Source organism: Abramis brama (genome assembly GCF_963993115.1).
Source record: "Abramis brama genome assembly, chromosome: 1".
NCBI classification, from domain to species: domain Eukaryota; kingdom Metazoa; phylum Chordata; class Actinopteri; order Cypriniformes; family Leuciscidae; genus Abramis; species Abramis brama.
In genome coordinates, this window is record NC_139963.1 from 62,690,938 (window position 1) to 62,716,231 (window position 25,294).

Sequence of the window (25,294 nt, forward strand, 5' to 3'; positions counted from 1 at the left end):
TTGGCCCTTTTCTTGCAGCAGGTATTCACATCTTGGAAACCACTTAGCATGTTCTACCCATGGATCATCACCAGACTCCCAACATCTGAGTCCACCATCGCAACAAAAGCACTTCACGTCATCATTACGACCAACATAGTAAAAACCAGCCTTTGCCAATTGTTCTGGTCGAACAATTATTCTTGAGGGCCAGTAGACAAATGTGAGCAACCTTTCTTCACACTGTTGCATTGCCGATACATTGGAAAGGTCGCCACCAGATAAAGGTACATTATCTGCACGGTCATCTCGAACGAAGCGGCAGTGGGGGTAATGCCTCTGGTGTTCTGATACTGCACGATCTCCCGGTTCCCAGTTGCTAAGCTGGCCTCCACAACTGAAGCAAGCCACTCTGTCGCCCTGGCCAAGGTAGTAGAAACCACTTTTGGCAAGCTCGGCTGGAGTTACTGGTGCAAGAGGCCAATTCTGAAAGGTGTCAAGGCGTTCCTGTTCCCGACGCATGCCAGGATTGTGACAAGCCGGAGGTCGCTGGTGAGACATATCCATGTTTAAGTAAACTTCTCCATTTGGCCTGAAACGGGTGTCGCATGGGATGTCCAGCAGAGAGAAGGGCTTGAGTGGACACGCCCTGTGGCCCCTTTTTTTTTTTTTGTCTTCATCAAAAGTGCCTTTTCCCCGAGTAGCCATGCTACAGCTTTCCGCCCCTGCGACACCCGTTTCAGGCCAAATGGAGAAGTTTACTTAAACATGGATATGTCTCACCAGCGACCTCCGGCTTGTCACAATCCTGGCATGCGTCGGGAACAGGAACGCCTTGACACCTTTCAGAATTGGCCTCTTGCACCAGTAACTCCAGCCGAGCTTGCCAAAAGTGGTTTCTACTACCTTGGCCAGGGCGACAGAGTGGCTTGCTTCAGTTGTGGAGGCCAGCTTAGCAACTGGGAACCGGGAGATCGTGCAGTATCAGAACACCAGAGGCATTACCCCCACTGCCGCTTCGTTCGAGATGACCGTGCAGATAATGTACCTTTATCTGGTGGCGACCTTTCCAATGTATCGGCAATGCAACAGTGTGAAGAAAGGTTGCTCACATTTGTCTACTGGCCCTCAAGAATAATTGTTCGACCAGAACAATTGGCAAAGGCTGGTTTTTACTATGTTGGTCGTAATGATGACGTGAAGTGCTTTTGTTGCGATGGTGGACTCAGATGTTGGGAGTCTGGTGATGATCCATGGGTAGAACATGCTAAGTGGTTTCCAAGATGTGAATACCTGCTGCAAGAAAAGGGCCAAGAGTTTGTTCATCAGATTCAAGCAAGATTGCGAGACAGCGAATCGATAGAATTTGTGAGAGAACAAGAGAACAATCCTGCTTTAGAGATGGAATTTGAGTGTGGCCTGACGGTCGAGACAAATGAAGCTGCATCCCCTAGTCAAGATCTTTCAGACTTGCCTATGGAGGAACAGTTAAAAAGACTTCAAGAGGAGCGCACATGCAAAGTTTGCATGGATAAGGAAGTGAACATTGTCTTCATCCCCTGTGGTCACCTAGTTGTGTGCAAAGAATGTGCGCCTTCTCTGAGCAAGTGCCCCATATGTAGAGGCTTGGTCAAAGGCGCCGTCCGTACTTTCCTATCATAAAGTTTTCCTATCATTTGCATTTAACTTGATGCATAAAAACAAAAGAGAAGTTTATTATTTTCACTCAGTCCAGTAACAAAATTTGTTTAAACATTACACGTTTAAAACATATGGCTAAATTGTTCACCATAAGTTCTGTTACACACATTTAGAAAGTAGCTAGGATGCGTAGGCTTTAAGTTAATTTGACCAACAAGATGTTAAAGTTCATAGAGTATTGAGTTAAAATTAAAACGTGATAAATATCGCATCATAACTTCAATAGTTATCAAGCACCAGCTGATTTAAGTTTTTCTTCAAACAAAAGTAATTTGTTGATAAATCATCGTACACCTACACGTGTTTTGTTGTATGCACAGATTTTAAGGGTCGCTTATAGAAAGAGGTATCCTTGTCTTTATTTTTAAAAACACAGAACCAGAGAACAGAGAACCTTGTACGGCATATCCGCATAAAGGGTTAAAATATACATTTTAGCGCTATTTAAAAACTAGGACGGTATAATGTAAATGTCTCAAGTGAAGATGATGGTTTAAAACATAATTTTATCAAATCAAGCCAATTCATGCGAATACTGTCGTATATGAACAAAGAGAAGACCTAGAGTTCACTAACATTACAGCTAACTGCAGGAAACAGATATCCGGGGTGAGTGTAAAGAAAACGGCATACAAAACATTACAATCCCAGCCGGCAATACGATAAGTGTTGCGATAGTGATGTTAAAAATTGTTGTTTCAGAAGAAATGCAAAGATGTGCTCGACACATGACGTCACATCTCCGCGCTGCTGTTTGAATTGTTAAGAGTCACACACAGCCGCACAAAAGTGCAGCGATGGAGCTCGTGAACACAAGCAGTGTGAGAGGATTCCTGAGATCTTGCGACGATCTGACTGAGAAGATTCGCTGTTTAATACAGAAGAAACTCGTCAAGACGTACTTGAGCAGGTGATATTATGCGCTTACGATGCGATGTGAACGGGGCCGTAGAGAATTCGGGGGGCCCCCTAAAAATATATATTCATGCTGGCCCCCTTCACCAATATCATATACTGTAAATAGATGAGCATGGAGGCCAAAATATAGCGGAAGATGGTGATGTTGTTGTAAAACCTTTATTTTAAAAGTTAAATGTTTATATATAAAATTACAACTAATAAAAATCTAACAAAAAGAAAGAGATAGTTGAATAATAAAACAAATTTTAAAAAAGTAACTGCAAAATAATGTTTTTCCCATCAGTCTGTTATAATTCATAAATCAAAAAGTAAAGAATGCAGTCAAATTTAAAAAATAAAATCATTTTTTGTCTTATTTTTAAGATGTCTTTATATGTCTTATATAAAGATAATATGGAACTGGTAATATTATTAAATAAATCTAATAAATGTATTCATCCAAGTGCAGTGTGTTGTATTCATGTTTTCTTGATGTAATAAATACTTCATCAGCCGGCAGGTCAGGTGCATAATGCAATGCGTCGTGACTCGTGTACATTTTTTAACTCTCATGTTAAAAAGAGAAATTTTGACCGCGTAATCATTCGACCCTTTGAAAAAGTGAATGTTTGAACTCTGGTGTATGCTAAATGAAAACAGGCGAACGGGTGTGTGAATGTGTCTACAGGTGTATCTAACCCTAACAACTAATGACCAACTTTTATTTTTGCTATTGTACATACATTTTATTCTTCTAACTGTTTGTCTTTGGTTAACACAGCAGGAGAAGAACAACAACAGGGAGGTTGGAAGACACAGTAGAGGAACTACAGAATAAATATGGAGAGAAAACAGCATTAAAAAGGATCAAGTCCATAGTGAAAAAAATCAGAAAAAAGAATATCAAACGTAGGAAAAGATGTATAATTTACTTTGTTAGTAGTCAATATGTTTCTCAATCTTCAATAAGCTTTACTATAATGTTTACATGGTTTTTGGTTGTGTATTTAATTGTTCATTTTTTAACAGATGGTGACGTTCAAACGCTGTGCGTTCAAACACATTCTGGAAACATGACAAATCAACAGCCTAACAACCTTCCACAACGACGACAGCGTAATATTTCTACAACATTCGGACAGCCATTAATTCAGAACCCTAATCAGCTTAACTTAACAGTTGCCCAGAAGAATGGTGGGACAATAGTTACTACACTCATGGTAGAAAACACAATATATGGTGATGTTAACATCAGTGCGGTGAGTGTCTGATAATTTAAGAAACAGTTGCTTAGTTAAGAAATGTTTTGTGTATGTTATATATATTTATTTATGTGTTAGTCCATAGGGTGTGGAACTTTGCACAACTATTTACACACATACTGTTTTTGACACATAGTGATTGTGAACACTCCATTTTTTTTTTATTTTTTTTTTCTTCTTTTTTTTTCAAATAATACATCTCTTTCATTTTGTGCCGGATGTTAAAAGGTATTTGTTAATAACAATTAAACACTTTAAATCAACATGAAGCCATAATATTAATAAATAAAATATGGTTAAATTACAGTACAATGACTTCCATAATATTTTTTATTTTATTTACAAAGTTGTGTGTCGTGAGTGAGACCTCGCAAAGATTACACCAATATTAGATTTCTTGTTGCGTGGTTGCACTATATGCCAGAAGCTTAGTCATCAACATCTAAACTAAACATTATCATGGTTTAGTTGTATTTTAAAACAATGTTTTTTCTGTTTTTTCTGATTTTCATTTTTCAGGTCGATATTTGTAGAAATAAGCAAAATACATTTATAAAAACAAGTTAATGGCCTTGTGTCAGAACACAACAGGTCTTTTTATTGTAACTTTGAAAAGTGTAATACAGTATTTGATTTTTACAAATACCGAAACCAATGGGCCTAAGCCGTTGACCCCTGGAGTTATGACTTCTGAAGGCCTCTCATGTGTAGATTCGCTCGTTGAAAATGTTTTATTTTATTAGCTAAAATCATTGTCTGTATTCATAAAATATGTCCTCATGGGTGTAAAATGACCTCTGCCAATGATCTGACTTATCCTCGTAAGCGAAACATTTCTTATCTTTATTTACACGGGGCGGGTAAGTCCAAGGAGGCTTCCGTGTCGTTCCGCCATCTTGAAACACTATAATACCAGAGAGGGGCAAAAAGCGCTAGCCTAACTCAACACGTTTCATCATCAACACTACTATAGTCAACAACCAAATTATGCCTTAAAAACGTTTTAAGTATTACATTAAAAAGGTGTAATTGACAAAAATTGTAATTCTGAATTAAGTAATAATTATAACAAAAAGTTGAAATTACAATTATGACTATGCGTCATAATTATGAGATGAAAAGTTTAAATGATGATGTACTAAATTGAAATTATGATAGATAAAGTAAATATTCCATAGTGAAATTTTCTGAATTCTATATAATTGTATTTGTGAAAATGATTCAGTAGCCTACTGAAACAGCATTTATGAGTTTTTACGTATCTTCTGCTTGTTTCTGCAGTTCGTGTAGGCCTCTAAGACTTGTAGGCCTCTAAGACTATGGATAACTAAAAATGATTATTGAATAACTTGAATTTTGTTGACAATGTAAAAAAAAAAAAAAAAAAAATGTCTTCTCATACCGGGAGTCGAACCCGGGCAGCCTGGATGAAAGCCAGGAATCCTAACCGCTAGACCATATGGGAGGCAATGATACTGCCCCGGCAAATTTGAAAGGTTGCACTGCACAGTACATTATAATGTAGGATCATACTTATGCCGAGCCACGGGAGAAGCAATCGTTAACGCCTAAAAGCTAACATTTAATTTATCGGTATGTAAATAAATATCAGGATAGCTTTTCCCCATGTGGAAAGATCTAATGAAGGAGAAAGACTTTGAAAGGGAAGTTGCCTGATTTCTTCTCGACAGGCAAGTCAAAGGTATGGTCTAAATTACAAGCTTTTTTCATTGCTTGGTTGTGTAAATCATTATATAGCTGGCATAACAGTACAAAAACATGTATCGTTAAACTCAATGAAGCGCTATTGGAAGCCATGTTGTCATAGCTTTTGACACATTAGGCTACCGCAGTTGCAACACGCATTTGAAAAAGCGAGTAGATGGGAGAACCACTAGATGGGAGAAATTCTTTTGGGAGAACTAACTTGTAGTTGGGTCTTTAACAAAAAAAAAAAAAAAAAAAAAAAGCCTCCACAATCGAGGAGGTCAAAGGGCATGCTTCCTGTATCATCAGCTCTCCCCAAAGTCTATTCATGCGGCCAGCAGACAGATTTTAAACACCGATTTTACACTTCTACATATATTTTGAGTAGATAACCGATAGTATATTCTCAGTAAAGGGTTTCACCCTGTGTGATTCCACACTGATTAAGGATAGTTCGGGGAATACAAGTTAAAATGATCTTAAACGATCGTATACTTATACTTTGAATTATGACTGATAAAATTAAATATTCGCTCAAGACCAACTTTACTTATGCCGGGTCAGTGATTTTGCAGATGATACAACTTAGTCTAAATAAGAGCAATGTGGAGTCCTCGGATTTCTTAAAAACAACACAACAACAAAACATTGTGACAAACTTTGACAACATGTTGTATGGACAAAAGATCTAAGATGACCAAGCACAGTTTTTCAACAATCAACAACTAAACGCTGTTTAGTAAAAATTCTACTTTAGGTTACCGTTAAACAAAATCATTACAGTAATCTTCTAAGAAAATAAATAGAAGATATGATTTTAATAAAAATTTAAAGATTTCTTTTAATTTTAAAATACCTTATTTAAACTTGTATGATTATGCTTTTAAATGAATTTAGTATAAACTCTGGATGTATTCTGTAAAAGGCGTTAGCAGACTAGATTTACTGTGACATTGTCCCCCGAGACTCATCTGGTCTGATACCCTGTTTCCTGAAGCTTCAGATCACACTGTGGTTTATCTCTGAAGGATCTGGGGCTGTAAGGTGTTTTTGTTTATATATTTATTTAGCTAAAACTTTGTTTACATTTTAGTAACATATGTTATTAATAATAATAATTTAATTTAAAATAGAGATTAGTTTATTTTTTAGAACCGTGTGTGTGCACAAAATGATATTAAATGATTTATTTATTTGTTTATTTCATTTTGAAAATGTACAAATGTAGTTTTCTGTGTTTAGGTGTACGGTACAAAATTCATTATAGCTATGGAAAGCCCCCACCATAAAAATTGAAACCCCGCATGGACAAAAAAAATGCTGATTGAATCTTTTCATATAAATGAGATTTAAAACGACTAAAAAGTACAGTTTTTCTACAATCTAAAGTTTTTGAACAGACAGACATTGTTTAATAACAATTATACTTTAGGTCACCATTAAACAAAATCATTAAAGTAATCTTCTAAAAGATAAATAGAAGATATGAATGTATTCAAACTTTAAAGATTTTATTTAAACAGTCTTTTAATTTTAAAAGATCATATTTAAACTTTTACGATTATGTTTTGAAATAAATTCAGAAAGATGACGGCACGCTAATTTACCAGAACCTGTCACAGACACACACACACACACACACACACACACACACACACACACACACACAAACATACCATTTGTCTGGTGCTTCATGAAATCTTCAGTCAGCAGACTTAGATGAATTTTATTTTTATCTAAAACTGAAATTTCAGTAGATTTTTATTTTTTATTTTTTTATATACTTTTAAAGAACAGAATGTTTTTCAACTTTAGTTAAATTAGCAAGATAACCATTTTAATGTATACCCTTTTTTATGTAATATGATTTTTATTCTTTTGTTTATCAAAAACAATTGGATCAATAAGATATTTATTTTATAAGCATTTAATTATATACTTTTATAAAGAACTGAATGGTTTTCAACTTTAGTTAAATTAGCAAGATGGCTATTTTATTTTATACACTTATAGGCCTAAAGAACGGAATGTTTATGTAATATGATTTTTTTTTATTCTTTTGTTTATCTAAAACTGAATTAAATGGTTTCAGTAGATTTTTAGTAAGATATTATTGCATATTATTTGTGTGAAATATAAAACATGATTAGGGTAACTCTCTTTTTCTCACTTTCACTGTTACCTCAGGAATGTGGAGGGGGTCATGTCAGAGGACGCACACACACACACACACACACACACACACACACACACACACACACACACACACACACTACTCTGGCTGGAGAGGCATTCAGAAAAAACAGTGTTTTTGTTTTACAACTTTTAATAATGTATTGAATTTAAAAACATTATTACGACTTTTAATAAATGTATTAAATTTAATTAAAAAAAATAAAATAAAATAAAAACAACATTTTATAAAGATATCATTTAAACTTTGAAATAAATTTAGCCCTATTGTCTCATTCTGATCGCTGAATAAACCTAGCAGGAGAGAGAGAGAAACACTGACATTTATGTTATATTATTTTATAATCTTTTCATTTATACTTTAAACGAACGGTATGTTTTTTCAACCTTGGTTAAATTATTTTATAATCTTTTCATTTATACTTTTTAAAGAACAGTATGTTTTCAACTCTTTTTTTTGTGATAGGCTTTAGTATTTAGTAAAATCCTTATTCATTTTATTCTTTTGTTTCTCTAAAACTGAATTAAATGGTTTCAGTAGATTTTTGCTAAGATATTATTGTATATCATTTGTGTGAAATATAAAACATGATTAGGGACAACTCTCTTTTTTTTCACTTTTGCTGTTACCTCAGGAATGTGGAGGGGATCATATCAGATGCTGACACATTTCCTAACAGCACTTGTGATGCCATATACCCAGACATACACACACACATACACACAAACACATAACTGAACCGGACAACAAATTCAAACTTTCTGTCAAAAACAGATGTCTATCACAAACACAGAAAATACACCCAGCTTGTGTGCACAAGAGATAATGGGTGTGTGACACAGTCTTCAAACTTTCTGTTAAAACCACATGATCTACGACTAGCTAGGACAATAGGGCAAACCATAACAACAACATATGCCGGAAAGACACCGGTAGATAAAACTGTCAAAACACATGATCGAACGGTCAATATCACAATCCATATCCATATCTATACACGACAGAAAGGGCGGGACAGCTCAACGGTCAACCGGAAGGGCGGGGACCAGATGTCTTATCTGTGGGCGGGACCGGAAGTCATCAATCATTTTGACACATGGTATAGGGTTATAACTACTGACATGTATAGCAATTGTAAGTCGCTTTGGATAAAAGCGTCAGCTAAATGAATAAATGTAAAATGTAAATTACGGATTACCCCATTAAACTGCTATGGGATCTACCCTTTTGTGTGCGCGTTGTGACAGTGGGTGGAATAGACAAGAAATGTACAGTTTTCTACCATCTTGCTGACAATGTTTCTTTAGTCATTCGTCAGTCTTGCAGGAAATCCACCCTTACAACATTTAGTGGAATTAGTCTGGAAAGAGTTCATTTGAACATGCTCAGTTTATTCTTGCACTCATTCACGTTGTGATCTCAGAGTTGTGTATTGATACACACAGATCATACTGTATTATTCCTGATACTGGACATAGTGTCACTCAAACATCTGATGATGAAGAATTATCTTCATATTAAGAGTGTGTCAGTGATTTGAACAGCTCTCAGATAAAGACTAATAGTTTATTCTGGAGAGTGTGTTGTTTGCTTTAAGTGAGGGTAAAGCTGTTTAAGGAGTTGTGTTATCCTCCTGAGATCCTCAGAGACTTAATGTCTTTTATCTTCAGGTGATTTAATCTAATGCTGAGTTCACACTGCCCGATTTTAGCCCCGATTTTGTTACTGTCAAAATTTGGCATTTTTTTACAGCAATTTTTTACAGTGTGCACTGTAACAAATGGCCACATTTTGACAGTAACATGCTGTTTTCCATTAAAACAGCAATATAACATAGAAACAAATGCATTCTGGGAGATATTTGTCTTTTTTAAAACACACCCTATACCCTCATTCACTATTCCCTACATTAGTTCACTAATATAGTCCACTTGACAGAGTGAATAAAAACTTAGTTAATTCAGACACTGATGAACACCTGCTGTTAACAAGCAGAATCACTGAAGGAAAGAGGAACAAGAAGAACAGAAAAAATATGAAATCAACTGAAGATAAAGACATTAAATCTGTGAAGATCTCAGCAGAAGAGGATTAAACAACTCCACAAACAGCATTACCAGCTTCACTTATTACTAACCAGGGGTGCGTTTCCCGAAAGCATCGTTGGCCAACTATGGTCGCAAGTTCATCGCAATGTCCATTGAACTCTATTGGTAACGACGGAACTTGCGACCATAGACTGACTTTATTCCTGTCAGACGTCTACAGAAGCTCTTATTAAAAGGTGACAGGGGTTTAGATCATGTGATGGTACCATGATGGTGATCAGTGTTTGATTTAGTTGGGCTCTGGACCCTTGACTTTTGAACATTAGTTTTTATTTGGCTGCGGTAGCTTTGTCTTTAAATACATTTGCTATTGCAAAAAAGCTGAAAGAAACCAGGATCAGATGACAATGTCTGTTTGTTAATGGTCACAATCATCATCTAGTGGCACATATCTCATTTATTGTCTAATGTATTTATCAGCGCAGTTTTTTTTACATATGTATTTTAGTCTTCTGATTTTTATGTTGGTATGTTTTATGTTTTCATGTATTAATATATATCATAATGATCACTGAGATATACTGTATTTCAGGAACCAGTGGAGTGGATGCTAATGTGTTCATCAGTTCTGGTGAAAATGTGCGTCTGCCCTGTAATAATGCTCTTTCTGACTGCAAATCAACTACATGGTTCTACTATAACAGATTCAGACATTCAGAATCAGTAGTAGTTGAACTGATTACTGGAGGGATAAAGAAGAACAACCCAGAGAGACATGAGAGACTGAGTCTGGAGTCTGACTGCTCTCTGAACATCAAGAACGTCACAGAAGAAGATTATGGATTATACATCTGCAGACAATATGTAAATAACGGACAAGACCCTGATGCACGTGTTTTTCTGCATGTTCTTCATGGTAAGTTTATGATTATGAGGTCAATTTAAAATTCTCCCTTTAAAATCAGATGATGATTGAAGAGTCTGTGATTTGTGTCTTGTGTTCAGTTTCAGTGTCTCCATCATCATCATCATCATCATCATCATCATCATCTTCATCTTCATCCTCACAGACTGAGATCAGTCCAGGCCGCTCTGTGACTCTCTCCTGTCAGTTGTATTTATATACTGGACTCTCCTGTGATGATTTGGTTCGTTCTGAGGGAGTTGAGCTGTTGTGGGTGAATCAGGCTGGTGTTGATCTGAAGACAGACTCCAGATATCAGATATTATCACCAGATCAATATCACTGTATCATCATCAATCTGACTACAACACTCCTGAATGAAGATAACAACAGAGAGTGGAGATGTCAGCTTACTCTCAGAAATCAACTCAAGACCTCAGTCAGATACACTGTCAAGTATTCAGGTGAGAAAACAGTGTTAGAAGACCCTCATAATGTCAGTAACACTAAGGTCTATCAGTATCACTGAACCAGAACAAACTGAGGGAACAAAAGCTTCTTTGACTCTCACAGAAGAGTAAATCAAAGCATTGCTTCAAACTAATGAACTGCAGTGAAGTAACAGTCCAAAACGTGATGCTGGAAATGATAAAGGAGTTGAAACTTGATAGCAAAAATATTAACTTTTTATGTAATGTGATGATCATAGTTAAAATATGAATGTCATATTGTACAGTATTAATGATCTGAACTAACATTCATCTTCACAGCTCAAGCTGATTCAACGACAGCAGTGAATCCAGTCCACATCACACACTCTCAGGATCCCTCAACTATAAACACACACGTTTCTAAAGGTACATCATCACTGTCTTTCTCACATCAGTGCTTTTCAGAGCATAATGCTAGAGTTATCTTCAGTGTTAACTCATCAAAATATGACTGTCATATTCTACAGTATGATTGTCACATTGAGTTGCTGTTTTAGTTTCATTTCATGGACTTTTATGGTGTGTCCCAATTAGCGTACTTATGCATATTCTAGGACATGTTTAGTATAAACAGTGAGAGTAGTGTGTTCATATAACACTCCGGTTCTTTCACTCGATTCTCCCAGAAAGCGTCACATGAAGACGATATGTTGAGCTCATCCATGCAGCGCATTCATTGTAGATACATGAAAAACACCAAACAGACATAAAATACTGCTCATCCACTCCCAAAATTATCAAAAAACATACATGTAAAAGTGAACAAAAAACAAATATACAAAAAAAGAGAGAGACACAAAATAAGCCATACACTCGTAATGCTCGGCAACAAGTTTAACATATAAAACTTCAGTTCTCTTACGAGAGTTCTCTCGTACTGCGTTTTATCAAAACGCTACGGGAAAAGTCTCTTTTCACAAAACACTGAAGCAAAAAATTATCCTTTAATTTTCATATATGTAAAACGCGTTGCGGCAGCAGCAGTCAGCTGAAGCGAGACGGCTTGTTCGCTCATTAGCTGCTCTGCGGCAACTGCATAAGCCTATCGAGCGAGGCCTGAGGTGACGTCAGGCCAATGAGGGCGCTTCCGCCGAGACGGGCGTGGCTTACCTCTATAAAAGGAGCTCGAGAAGGCTGATTCACTTGATTTTAATCTCTTCAGCGAAGCGCACGCATCGCTGGATCACGAGGAAGCACGCGTCGTCTGATGCAAGCACTTCAGCGGGACGAGCCCTTGAAGCCGCTGGCCAACGCCGCCTTCTACCGCCGTACCTGCTGCGCTTTCCGACGCCATATCCTTTACATTCTTGTTCTTGTGTATGTGTGTGTGTGTGTGTTCGCTTTGCAACACACACCCCTAAAAGAGCTGCGTCTTTTTCAAGATGCCTTCTCATGCAGCGCTCGCGCTCGCTGACGGCGAACGCCTTCACTCCGAGCCAATTGCCTACGGTGACTCTGAGGACTCGCCGGGCATCCTTTCCGAGGCTGCCCTTCCTGGAAGCGGATGGCGGGATTAGTTTTTCTTTACGTTACAAGAAAAGCTACCCTGCCTCTGCACGCGTCATTCACCGGCGAAGGAGAAAAGAGTGTTCTTAGTCCCACCGTTGGTCGGTCTGACCTCTTTTCTCTCACATTTCTCAGTTCCCTGTTCGGCGACTGGAAATATTATCGCAGCAAGTGAGTCTGTTACACGCTTGCCTGCCAGCAAACGCCGAAGAATACATGTTGACGCCGCTTTCAAAAGCCTGTATCCCCCTGTGGCTCAGTGGTGGAATTATAGGTTTTCCACGCGGGAGACCGAGGTTCGGATCCCGGTCTAGCGGCATATATATTTATGCCGCCAATGCTTGCTCTGTCAGTCCCCTGAAGGCGACTGCAGAGATGCATTTTGCAGCCAGCGAGCGCGTAGTACCCGCTTGCCTGCAACCGAACACCGTTTCTACGGTTCCCGTGCGTCACTGGCGAAAGGAGAATGGAGTGTTTTCAGCCCCGCTGAAACTGGGCGATTTCCACTCTTCTCACATTCTGGCATTTTGCAGGCGTCTGAAAATGCAAATCACTCTGTCTGTTCCCCGAGAGGCAACTGCAGACGTGTTTTTTGCTGCCCACGAGCACGTGGTACATGCCTGCAAGCAAACGCCAGTGTGGATAATACTCGCGCTGACTTTATCTATGTATCTTCACTGTGGTCCAGTGGTAGATTCTTAGACTTGCGCGCGGGGGATCGGAGGTTTGAACCCCAGGCCGGCCGGCAGAAAATATTTATGCCGCCGAATGCAAATCACTCTGTTTGTTCCCCGAGAGGCAACTGCAGACGTGTTTTTTGCAGCCCACGAGCACGTGGTACATGGCCGGGCTTCTACCGAAGTCCCGGCCACGGCCGATGATGCTATATGTGTAGAGAAGATGCCCACTGCTAGTGCCCATCCCTACACACTAGCACAGCCCTTCACACAGGGCCCGCGCTCATATATTCGACTCGGGTCGATCACGCACGCAACATAGTGAACGTGCCCACTGCCTAGTGCCCACAAACACTATGTTCTGCATGCCTTGTGGTTTCTGTAAAGACGAAACCTGTGTGCATTCACTCTGCTCAGACAGACAGTGCACTCATTGCAGTAACTGTGCCCGCTCTCCCGCGCCCACACTTACTCACGGTATTTTCTGGTGTCCCGGCCACGGCCGATGGTGCTATAAGTGTAGTGTTGATGCCCACTCCTCAGTGCCCATCTCTACACACAAGCACAGCCCTTAGGGCTCGCGCACATAAATTCGAATCAGGTCGATTGCGCTTCCAACATAGTAAAAGTGCCCGCTACCCAGTGCCCACGAACACTATGTCTATCAGATCACAGGCTCTCTGTAAAAACGAGACCTGTGAGCGCGCGCGCTGCTCACACAGGCAGCGCGCCCAAAGCAGTAAATGTGCCCGCTCCGAGCCCACATCTACTCGCACACATGAGTCCCACGGGACTCTCGCAGCCCTCCCTCACTCAGCCAAGCACTGTTGTAAGGTCGAGGACGAGCGTTCCGCCCGCTGTATTAAGCGCGCCCCCCGCCTCAAATGCCACAGGCATAACGCCTACGTTTGTGAGCCCCGTAGCACCTCTGTCGCACGGCGAACAGAGCGCGCTCTGTATCCGGCCCTTAGCCAACCATGCAGATGCATGGGCAGCGCTTCCAGGGGTTTCGGACTGGGTCTTAGGCATTATAAAGAGAGGCTTCTCGCTACAGTTTTATCGACGCCCTCCACGCTTCACAGCGCGCGTCGAAACTTCGGTACCGTTGAAAGTAGCACACCTACTTCGCGCCGAAATATCAAAACTGATAAGCAAAGGGGCGATAGAGCGTGTTCCCCGAGCTCAAAGCGAACAGGGGATATACAGCAGATACTTTCTAGTCCCCAAAAAGGACAGCGGTATCAGACCCATTCTGGATCTAAGACGGCTGAACAGAGTGTTAGTGAAACGCCGTTTCAAAATGCTCACGACCAGCAAAATTCTCGCGCATGTTCGCCGAGAAGACTGGTTCATGTCGATAGATCTGAAGGACACGTATTTTCAAATACAGATAGCGTCACATCACAGGCGATACTTGAGATTCGCCTTCGAGGGTCAGACATACCAGTATACAGTCCTGCCTTTCGGCTTGTCCCTGGCACCTCGTACATTTACGAAATGCATGGACGCAGCGCTCGCTCCTCTCAGACTCAGAGGCATGCGAGTGCTGAACTATTTGGACGACTGGTTGATCCTAGCCCAATCACGATCTCAGCTCGTAGAGCACAGAGCCATTTTACTCGATCACCTCGAGAATCTTGGTATCACGGTCAATTGGGCGAAGAGTTCACTGAACCCCAGTCAAACGATTTCGTTTCTGGGTATAGTTCTGGACTCACAGTCTATGACAGCGCGGCTGTCGCCACAGCGCGTGCTGAGCATTCAGCGCGCGGCGAAGTCTTCCGCCACGGCGCTTTCACCCCGCTCAGGAAGTTTCAAAGGATGCTGGGTCTCATGGCCTCAGCATCGTCAGTTCTCCGGCTGGGCTTGCTCCGCATGCGCCCGCTGCAGTTCTGGTTGAAAGCGCGGGTGTCCGGTCGATTACGCCTCAAGGTCGATCAGGACTGTGTCACAGCCCTGGTGCCTTGGATGGCGGACGACTGGTACCGATCAGGTGTAAGCCTGGGGACTTCCTCGAGGGTGAGGATGGTGTCGACAGACGCATCCACCTCGGGATGGGGAGCGCTGCTCGAGGGCAGACCGTTCTTCGGCCTATGGTCGGAACGAGAAAAGCTCCAACACATAAACTGCCTAGAAATACTGACAGTGCACAATGCGCTGACGCGTTTTTGTCCCCACATCAAGGACCAGCACATCATAGTCCGTTTGGACAACATGGCTGTGGTGTCCTACATAAATCGCCAGGGCGGTCTGAATTCCATATCCCTGTACAGTCTGGCGAATCGCCTCCTACTATGGGCTCAGCACAACTTACGCTCGCTGAGAGCAGTGCATGTACCTGGGCTTCAGAATGTGGGCCCAGACAGACTGTCCAGGAACAACGTTCCCCCAGGCGAATGGTCTCTACACCCACAAACAGTCCGGCTGTTGTGGGAGAGATTCGGCAAAGCGGAGGTGGACCCATTCGCGTCCCACGAAAACGCTCACTGCCCCGCGTTCTTTTCAAAGACCGACAGCGCGCTGTCCCAAAGGTGGCCGCGCTGCCCGCTATACGCTTTTCCCCCCGTCTCCCTCCTGCCACAGGTGTTGGAACGGGTCAGGAAAACAAAATGCCCAGTGCTGCTTGTAGCACCGTTCTGGAAGAACCAGGCATGGTTCCCAGTTCTGATGCAGTTAGCAGACATCGCTCCATGGCCAGTGCCGTTGAGGAGAGATCTCCTCTCGCAGGCCAGGGGCTCGATTTGGCACCCACACCCGGAACTGTGGTCCCTTCATGTGTGGGCGCTCAACGGATACCCATTGGTCTCGCAGAGGGAGTCATGAATACCATCACTGAGGCTAGAGCGCTGTCGACCCGGCGGCTCTATGCTTTAAAGTGGTCGGTTTTTTCCGGCTGGTGTACAGCTCGGAGCCTTTCACCCCTCGAATGTGAGGTAACGGAGGTTCTCTCCTTCCTACAAGAGCTGTTGGATAAGGGCAGATCCCCTTCCACGCTCAAGGTGTATTTAGCGGCTATTTCAGCGTTCTCCGGTTCAACGCTGGGTCAGTCACTGGGAAGGAATGATTTAGTCATCCGCTTCCTCAGGGGAGCTAGGAGACTGAATCCACCCAGACCTCCTTCAGTCCCTATGTGGGACCTTTCTACGGTCCTGGCGGCCATGAAAGGTGCCCCTTTCGAGTCTATCCAGTCTATCAGCCTCAAACATTTGTCTTTCAAAACAGTGTTTTTGATGGCTCTCGCTTCAGTGCGCATAGGCGATCTGCGCATAGGCGATCTGCACGCGCTCTCTGTGAGCCCGACGTGCTTGGAGTTTGGTCCTAATGACTCTAAGGTCATACTCAAACCTAAGCACGGCTATGTGCCGAAATCCCTCAACACGCCTTTTCGGGCTCAGGTTATTTCCCTGGCTGCCCTGCCGGCGTCGAGTGAGGAGGGGGACTCGAGTTTTCTTTGCCCTGTTAGGGCTTTAAGAACTTATATGTCCCGCTCTGCTGCCTTCAGACAGACAGAGCAGCTCTTTGTCTCGTTCAGCGGACGTTCCAAAGGAATGGCTGTTTCGAAACAGAGTCTATCCAGATGGATAGTTGACGCCATAGCGCTGGCTTATACTGCCAAGGGCATTCTATGCCCGTTGGGAGTCAGAGCGCACTCTACGAGAGGCGTTGCCTCCTCGTGGGCTTGGTCCAGCGGGATTTCCTTACAGGATATATGTACGGCGGCAGGCTGGGCCTCTCCGTCTACATTTATCAGGTTTTATAACCTAGAGGTTCCCGCCTTACAGGCTAAGCTTTTGTCGGTGTAATCTATTTACAGGCGCAATGCGCTACCGACTATATTGGGCAGAACTGTGTAAGACCCACGTTTCCCACATTAGTGCAGGCTCCCTACCCTGTCTATGTGATGTCATATTCGCGTCTGTGGACATGTCTATATAAGGACGGAGGAAAACCCCTCCTGTCTTTAGACTCTCCCTGTGAGGTCACGTTAAGTCTGCGGACGCTACAGTATAGGGAATTAAGGTCCCCCCCCCTTATTCCCTGACTCTGTGTGAGTCTATCTGGTGATTATGCACTGTATGGTTTTATAACCTAGAGGTTCCCGCCTTACAGGCTAAGCTTTTGTCGGTGTAATCTATTTACAGGCGCAATGCGCTACCGACTATATTGGGCAGAACTGTGTAAGACCCACGTTTCCCACATTAGTGCAGGCTCCCTACCCTGTCTATGTGATGTCATATTCGCGTCTGTGGACATGTCTATATAAGGACGGAGGAAAACCCCTCCTGTCTTTAGACTCTCCCTGTGAGGTCACGTTAAGTCTGCGGACGCTACAGTATAGGGAATTAAGGTCCCCCCCCCTTATTCCCTGACTCTGTGTGAGTCTATCTGGTGATTATGCACTGTATGCCTGAAATAGCTTCCGGTGATCAGTGTTTTTATCCCAGCACGCACAGCGTTTTGCAAGGGGTTCCCGTAGCGTTTTGATAAAACGCAGTACGAGAGAACTCTCGTAAGAGAACGTACTCGGTTACTAACGTAACCTCGGTTCTCTCTAGAAGAGGGAACGAGTACTGCGTTCCCTGCCGTGCGTTTGGTTCACTCTGGTTCGCTTCGGCGATCAAATTCAAGTAAATCAGCCTTCTCGAGCTCCTTTTATAGAGGTAAGCCACGCCCGTCTCGGCGGGAAGTGGCGAGGAGGGCGCGAAGCGCCCTCATTGGCCTGACGTCACCTCAGGCCTCGCTTGATAGGCTTATGCAGTTGCCGCAGAGCAGCCAATGAGCGAACAAGCCGTCTCGCTTCAGCTGACTGCTGCTGCCGCAACGCGTTTTACATATATGAAAATTAAAGGATAATTTTTTGCTTCAGTGTTTCGTGAAAAGAGACTTTTCCCGTAGCGTTTTGATAAAACGCAGTACTCGTTCCCTCTTCTAGAGAGAACCGAGGTTACGTTAGTAACCGAGTACGTTATCTATCAAGTCTGGGTGTCTTATGACCCCAATATGAAATAAACTGATTTAAATACCTTTTTAAAAAACGATATTTTTGACTTTAAAGAAAAATAGTTATCTCTGCCAACATTTTATTTCTGTCTGACTGGAGAAAGTTTGTCCTGCCATTCACCTCAACAGCTCAGATGAAACTGAAGAGAAAATGGCCGACTTCACTTATTTTTTACTTTAAGTCAAAAGAGCCATCACTTCCGCCAACTGCACCTGATCACTGCACTCCGCCCACCAGATCACTGTCACCTGAGTTCTGATCACCGGCACCTGCAAGTCATGATTGTACTCCCTTTATAAGTCACTGTTTCCTGCACCTCAGTGTCTGGTCTTGTCTCTACATGGTTCAGACTTCTTACCTACCAGTGGATCTGCTTACCTGATGTCCAATTGTTTCCCTTCGTCCCTGTCCATCGTTGATCGTCCTGTGTTTCATCATCAAAGTCATCATCTTCATCTGCAAAGACATTATTCAAGTTCAGCTAAGTGTTCACCATATCAGCTTTGTAATCATCGTTCATCTCATCCTACATCGCTCACTCTTCACTTTAATAAAGTTTGTTTGTTTGTACACTCTACCTTATCTGCTTATTTATGGATGTGACAGAAGACCAGACCAACAACATGCAGAGCACTAGCACTGTTGCCACGGATTCCTTCGTCGAATTGGTGAACGCAGTTCGTCAGTCACTTCCTCCACCACCCACCACTTCTTCACCTGCTGCCTCAGCCAGTCCCATGGCCCGACCAGCGACATACAGTGGCGAGGCGGAGGATTGCAGCGGGTTTATTCTTCAGTGCAACCTACACTTCGAGATGCAACCTCATCTTTACACTACCAATTGAGCGTGAATTGCGTTTGTGATCTCACTCCTCTCCGGTCGTGCTCTTCAGTGGGCTCAAGCACTATGGCAAGCCGAAGTTCCCGTTACGAAGTCATTGTCTGCATTTCTTCAGCATTTCAAAAAAAGTAGTCTTCAGTCAAACCACGTCCACACTATCCGTCCATGATCATCTTTTTCACCTTCGACAAGGTAAACGATCGGTGGGTTCCTACGCCTTGCAGTTTTGTACACTTGCCGTGGCGAGTGGATGGAATGAAGCAGCTCTTCTCACAACCTATTGTCAAGGTTTAGACCCTGAGATTCGTCAACTGATGGTTATTCACGATGATAATATGGGATTAGAGAACTTCATCCAGAAATCAATCCGAGTTTCCCAACGACTTACTGCTTGCTCATCATTTCAACCCGCTTTGCATCCTCTGCCTCTGGAACCATCTGCCGCCCTTCCAATACCAGAACCTATGCAGGTAGATACTGACCATCTCACACTGGCGGAGCGTCAAAGGCGGTGGTTAAATCATTTATGTTTGTACTGTGGGAGAGAAGGACACATCATCTCCATCTGTCCCGTTCGACCTCCACACCCAGCGGTGAGTACCATTCAACTCTCTCCTAAATTTGCAGCTCTGACTTGTACCACAGTAATCCTGGTAACGTCCCGTTCAACTGTTCCAGCACAAGCTCTCATTGATTCCGGCTCAGCGAGCAACTTCATCTCCCACAACCTTCTACAGAGTCTCAGTGTCAAGAGAAAAAGCTGTCCCCAGAACCTAGAGATTCACACCATCCTGGGTAAGCCGCTGGGTCGTGGTCGCATCTGTCACTTCTCCCCCACCATGACGCTCCGCATCGGCTGCCTGCATTCAGAGGGGATCTCGTTCTTGGTGTTGGAAGGATCCACCGCGGACATCAGCCTGGGACGCCCGTGGATCCTCCAACATGAACCTCAGATCGAACCTCTGGTGAGCAAATCTTGTCATCTAACATGCATGCCCGTGATCAAAGTTCCTCGTCCTCCCTCTCAGTCCTGTTCAGAAACTTCATCTGTCGCCTTGAATTCCACCACCACTGAGAGTCCAGATTCCGATAAGAAGATGAAGATTCCTCCTGAGTACCGGGCATTCCAGGATGTGTTCAGCAAGCGGTTGGCAATGCAATTACCACCTCATCGGCCATGGGACTGTGCCATCGACCTGCTGCCTGGGGTGACTCTACCCAAGGGTCGAATCTATCCTTTGTCCATCCCGGAACAGAAGGCCATGGAGGAGTACATCAAGGAAGCACTTCGACAGAATTTCATTCGTCCTTCAATGTCCCCTGCCGCTTTCAGTTTCTTTTTTGTGGCGAAGAAGGATGGAGGCATGGGGCCATGTATTGATTACCGGACTCTCAACTCACAAACCATCAAGTTCAGTTATCCCCTTCCTCTGGTCCCCTCTGCCCTGGAACAACTACATGGTGCCTGCATATTCTCCAAGTTGGATCTGCGAAGTGCCTACAATTTAATTTGCATCCACAAGGGTGACAAATGAAAGACGGCCTTCGTGACACCCTCTGGGCACTACGAATACAGGGTCATGCCCTATGGTCTGTCCAATGCTCCTTCAGTCTTCCAAGGTTACATGAACGAGATATTCCGAGATTTCCTTCATCGATTTGTCATTGTCTATATCGACGATATCCTGATATTCTCCAAGAACCTTACTGAGCATCATCAACACGTGAAGCAGGTCCTCCAGCGCCTCAGAGAACAACATCTCTACCAGAAGTTAGAGAAATATGAGTTCCACACCTCCACTGTCCACATTCTCAGTTACATCAATCAACAAGGCATCCAGATGGACCTGAGGAAGGTGGAAGGTGGTTTCACAAACTTTTACCGTAGATTCATTCACAACTACAGTCTTCTCAGCTCTCCTCTGACTTCACTCCTCAAAACATGGCCCAAGTCTCTATCCTGGAACCCAGAAGCCACCACTGCCTTTGCCATCCTCAAAGAAGCTTTTGCCACCACTCCCATCCTCATCCATCTTGATCCTGAGCTACCGTTCACATCTACAGGAGTGGGAGCGGTACTTTCGCAGTGGCAGGGGAACCCCCCACTATTCCATCCATGTGCCTTCTACTCCAAAATGCTGTCCCCGGCGGAGCAGAATTATGACATCGGCAACAGGGAACTCCTCGCCATCAAGCTTGCATTAGAGAAATGAAGACATTGGCTGGAGGGAGCCAAACACAAATTCGAAGTAATCACTGACCATAGAAACCTTGAATATCTCAGAGAAGCTTGTCGTCTCAATCCTCGTCAAGCCAGATGGTCCCTCTTCTTCACAAGATTCAACTTCCTAGTTACTTACTGACCTGGACACAAGAATTCCAAAGCCGATGCTCTCTCTTCTTCATCAACCTGATCTGGAATCCACTACTCCTGAACCCATCCTCCCTCCAGCCATGATCGTCAGTCCCATCCTCTGGTCTATTTACGCTTAGCCACGCAAACGGAACCTTCTCCGCTGGGAGGTCAAGAAGGGTGTATCTATGTACCAACATCCTGTCATCTACCCCTTCTGGACTCAGCTCACACCTCTCCGGGCTCTGGACACCCAGGTAGCAAGCAAACCCTCTCGCTCCTCACTCTCGCTTTTTATTGGTGGCCCTCTATGACCCAAGACATCTCCCAATATCTCAAGGGCTGCTCAGTCTGTGCCATCACCAACACTCCCCATCAACTGCCAGCAGGCAAACTGGTTCCACTACCCATTCCTCATTACCCATGGTCCCATCTGGGAATCGACTTCATGACTGACCATCCACTCTCTTAAGCCAATACCTCCATTTCGTCATTGTCGACCGATTTTTCCAAAGCCTGGAAATTGACCCCTCTAAAGAGTCTGCCTACAGCCTTCGAGGCAGCCAAAGCACTTTTCTACAATGTCTTCCGTCATTTCGGCCTTCCAGAAGATATTGCATCTGACCGAGGTCCTCAGCTTATCTCCCGTGTCTGGAAAGCCTTCAAACTCCCCGGAGTCTCCATCAGTTTATCTTCCAGTTATCATCCTCAGACCAACAGCCAGACTGAGCGTAAGATCCAAGAGATCGGGAAGTACTTGAGGTCATACTGCCACCAGAACCAGAACAGCTGGAGCCGGTTCCTTCCCTGGGCGGAGTATGCCCAGAATTCTCTTCGCCAGTCTACCACCGGGCTTACTCCATTTCAGTGTATCCTCGGATATCAACCTCCCCTGTTTTCCTGGTCTGGGGAGCCATCTGAGGTTCCAGCTGTTAACACTGGTTCGAGCAGAGCGAGAGGGTGAGGGACTCAGCTCATGTATTCTGAATCTTTGTCTACTCCTCACACAGTACCCGGTGAAGCTGAAGTACCTCCTCCTCCCGAAGTCATTGAAGAAGAGCTCATTTACAGAGTCCAATCCATCCTCAACTCGTGATGACGGGGCAACCAGCTAGAATATCTGGTCGATTGGGAGGGGTACGGTCCAGAGGAATGTTCCTGGGTAGCTCGAGATGACCCTGCACCCGGAGGTCGAGGTCGTCGCAGTTTCCGGCCATCTGGAGCCGCCCGTGGAGGAGGGGGTACTGTCATCTGATCACTGCACTCCGCCCACCAGATCACTGTCACCTGAGTTCTGACATAGCAGAAGAGTAGACTTGTTTTGGGACAAATTATTACATCATACAATTGCGTCTTTAATGGTTGCTCTCTGTCGATTAGTTACATGCATCTGGTCACGCAAACTGACCTGTCAGTCATCTTGCAATGTGTTGCTGCTGGTTAAGCAAATGTTTGTCCTTTGTTTCTGTTTGATATTATTGTAAATATATCTATTAAAATGCTGATATTCTGGTCTATAACTCCTCCCTGAACATCCCGCTGTCCTGTATCTTGCTCTCTCATTGGCTGTCAGTCATCGCCGATGTAGTTTTCAGTCAGAACACATTCACACAGCAGGATTGTGAATCGCTGACAGGTCCAGATAGTTACCATGCCAAATATCTCACGGGCGTCTGCGACTCATCTGCGATTCTCTCAGATTGCGTCTTTGATAATTCACACTGTGTGATTGTCAATCGCGTGAACGAGCACCGATTTGCCAGTCAGGCTTAATCTCGTTCAGTGTGATCTCGGCATAAGGCTGTGTCTGAAGTCAACTTAAAATAAAGTTTAAGCTGCTAGGTTTGCTACACCTCACCTCTTCTTCTCCTCATTCTGGATATTATTATGATGCATCTCAACTAACTTTCATCCTTTTCAGCTCAAGCTGATACGACAACACCAGGCACAGACTCATCAATTACAAACACACAAGGGACATATGCAGTCTTTTGTCTTTATCTACAATTGTCCCCAATCTGCTCTGTCCATCTCTAGTTAAAATATAATGGTAATATTGTACAGTATGAATCATCTGAACAAGCATTCATCTTTTACAGCTCCAGCTGGTTCAACGACAGCAGTGAATCCTTCTACACAAGGTACATGATGATGCTGATGCTTTTAAGACATTGATGATGTTATTCACAGAACAGCTTTGTCTAACATAATTGTATAGATAATATGAATGAATTACCATATAGACACTCTACCACATATATAAATAATCAGTATGGAAGAGATGAGTTGACTTTTTCCTTTTGTTTCTTGAAAGAAGTGCAATAAACAATAAATAAATCACAGGACATTAATCAAAAGTCAGAGGTAGATCAGAATCATTTGAAATCTCATTCAGTGCCGATGGCTTTTGTCTTTGTCTATAATTGTCCCCAATCATCATTTTCAGCTCAAGCTGATACAACAACACCAGGAACAGACTCTTATCATTAAATTTCAAACACACAAGGTACACACACTCACAGTCTTTTGTCTTTGTCTATAATTGTCCCCAATCTGCCCTGTCCGTCTCTGACTCTGTGCTCGATCTCTTCTTCAGTCATAGTGATTTCTGTCGCTGCAGTCGCTGTTCTCCTTCTTGCTCTTCTCTGGCTGATCTGCAGAAAAAGAGCTGGTGAGTTTTCAGATTTACTCCTTTACAACAATTAAAAACATTTCAGATGAGCAAACAAACACATCATGTTCATATTGTAAGTATCATAGAAACACGTGGATTATATGAAATTCTCAAACAGAAGTTTATTCCTGCTGAGAAATCCTGGAAAGTCAATATCAATGAGTTATCAAGTCAACAATAATTTTTATTATTCATTTTAATGCTTCAACAAAATCTTATTGTTGAAAATCTTAATGCTTAACATTGTGTCTTTTGCACACGTGTTTTTCATCATAAATACTCATATTTCACTTGTTTTCAGATAATAAAAAAGGGACTGGCGACTCTGCGGTGAGTTCAGTAATGCAGTGATTTAGATCTGATTACTGTCTTTAAAGCTCAATAAAGTGTCATTCATGCAGTTTAACTGTTTGTTCTGAAGGTCAAAGATGAGAATGATTATAAAGGGGTGTATGAGACGATCAACATGTCCATTCCTCCCGCTGCAAGAGCCAATGTGAGTCCACTAAATCATCAAACATTACGTTCACTGCCTGTTCAATAATGTGATTTAAAAGCTTTTGTGTTATCCTACATATTATAGTGAGATGTGTGTTCTGTGTGTTAAACTTGACTCTCTGCACGTTTGCATTGATGTTTAGGAGCAGACAGATGATGTGACTTATTCTGAGGTCACTTCTTCCAATACAAAGCCAGTAAAATCACTCAATGTGAGTAGAGACCAGCACATCAGTTTGACTCTCAGATAAATGAAGCTCATGCTCTAATAATAATAATAATAATAATCGCTGGGGTTCAAACATTGATGGACAGAATCTGTGCTGTTCTTTCAGGATCATGATGATACAGTGACTTATGCTGCCATCAGAGGAAGAGAAGATCAACCGCAGGATGAACTTTACGCCTCTGTGAACAAGAACAAGACCTTCACAAATAAACATTAATGATACAGATCATGAGCTCATCATATCAGGAGCAGACGGGAAGTTTTCATCTCTCTGGTGTTTGGAGGAATTATATATTTGTGTGTGAACGAGCAGATATTTGTTGAATGT

General features: G+C 42.7%; 1 protein-coding gene and 1 long non-coding RNA gene across 2 annotated transcripts; both read left to right on the forward strand.

The window, feature by feature from the left end:
* The first annotated feature begins 2,145 nt into the window (after nt 1–2,145).
* On the forward strand, nt 2,146–4,799 carry LOC311078292. Its single transcript, XR_014605117.1, has 3 exons — nt 2,146–2,590; nt 3,362–3,489; nt 3,610–4,799. It is a non-coding gene; the product is annotated as an uncharacterized lncRNA (long non-coding RNA).
* A 5,556-nt stretch (nt 4,800–10,355) lies between these two features.
* Nucleotides 10,356–24,169, forward strand: LOC311081946 (uncharacterized protein; the record flags this gene model as incomplete). The annotated part of the gene is made up of 4 exons (XM_084112654.1): nt 10,356–10,707; nt 10,797–11,159; nt 11,466–11,552; nt 24,012–24,169. The coding sequence occupies 4 exons, from the start codon at nt 10,356–10,358 to the stop codon at nt 24,053–24,055; spliced, it is 846 nt and encodes a 281-aa protein (XP_083968780.1). The 3' UTR covers nt 24,056–24,169.
* Between the last annotated feature and the right edge of the window lie 1,125 nt (nt 24,170–25,294).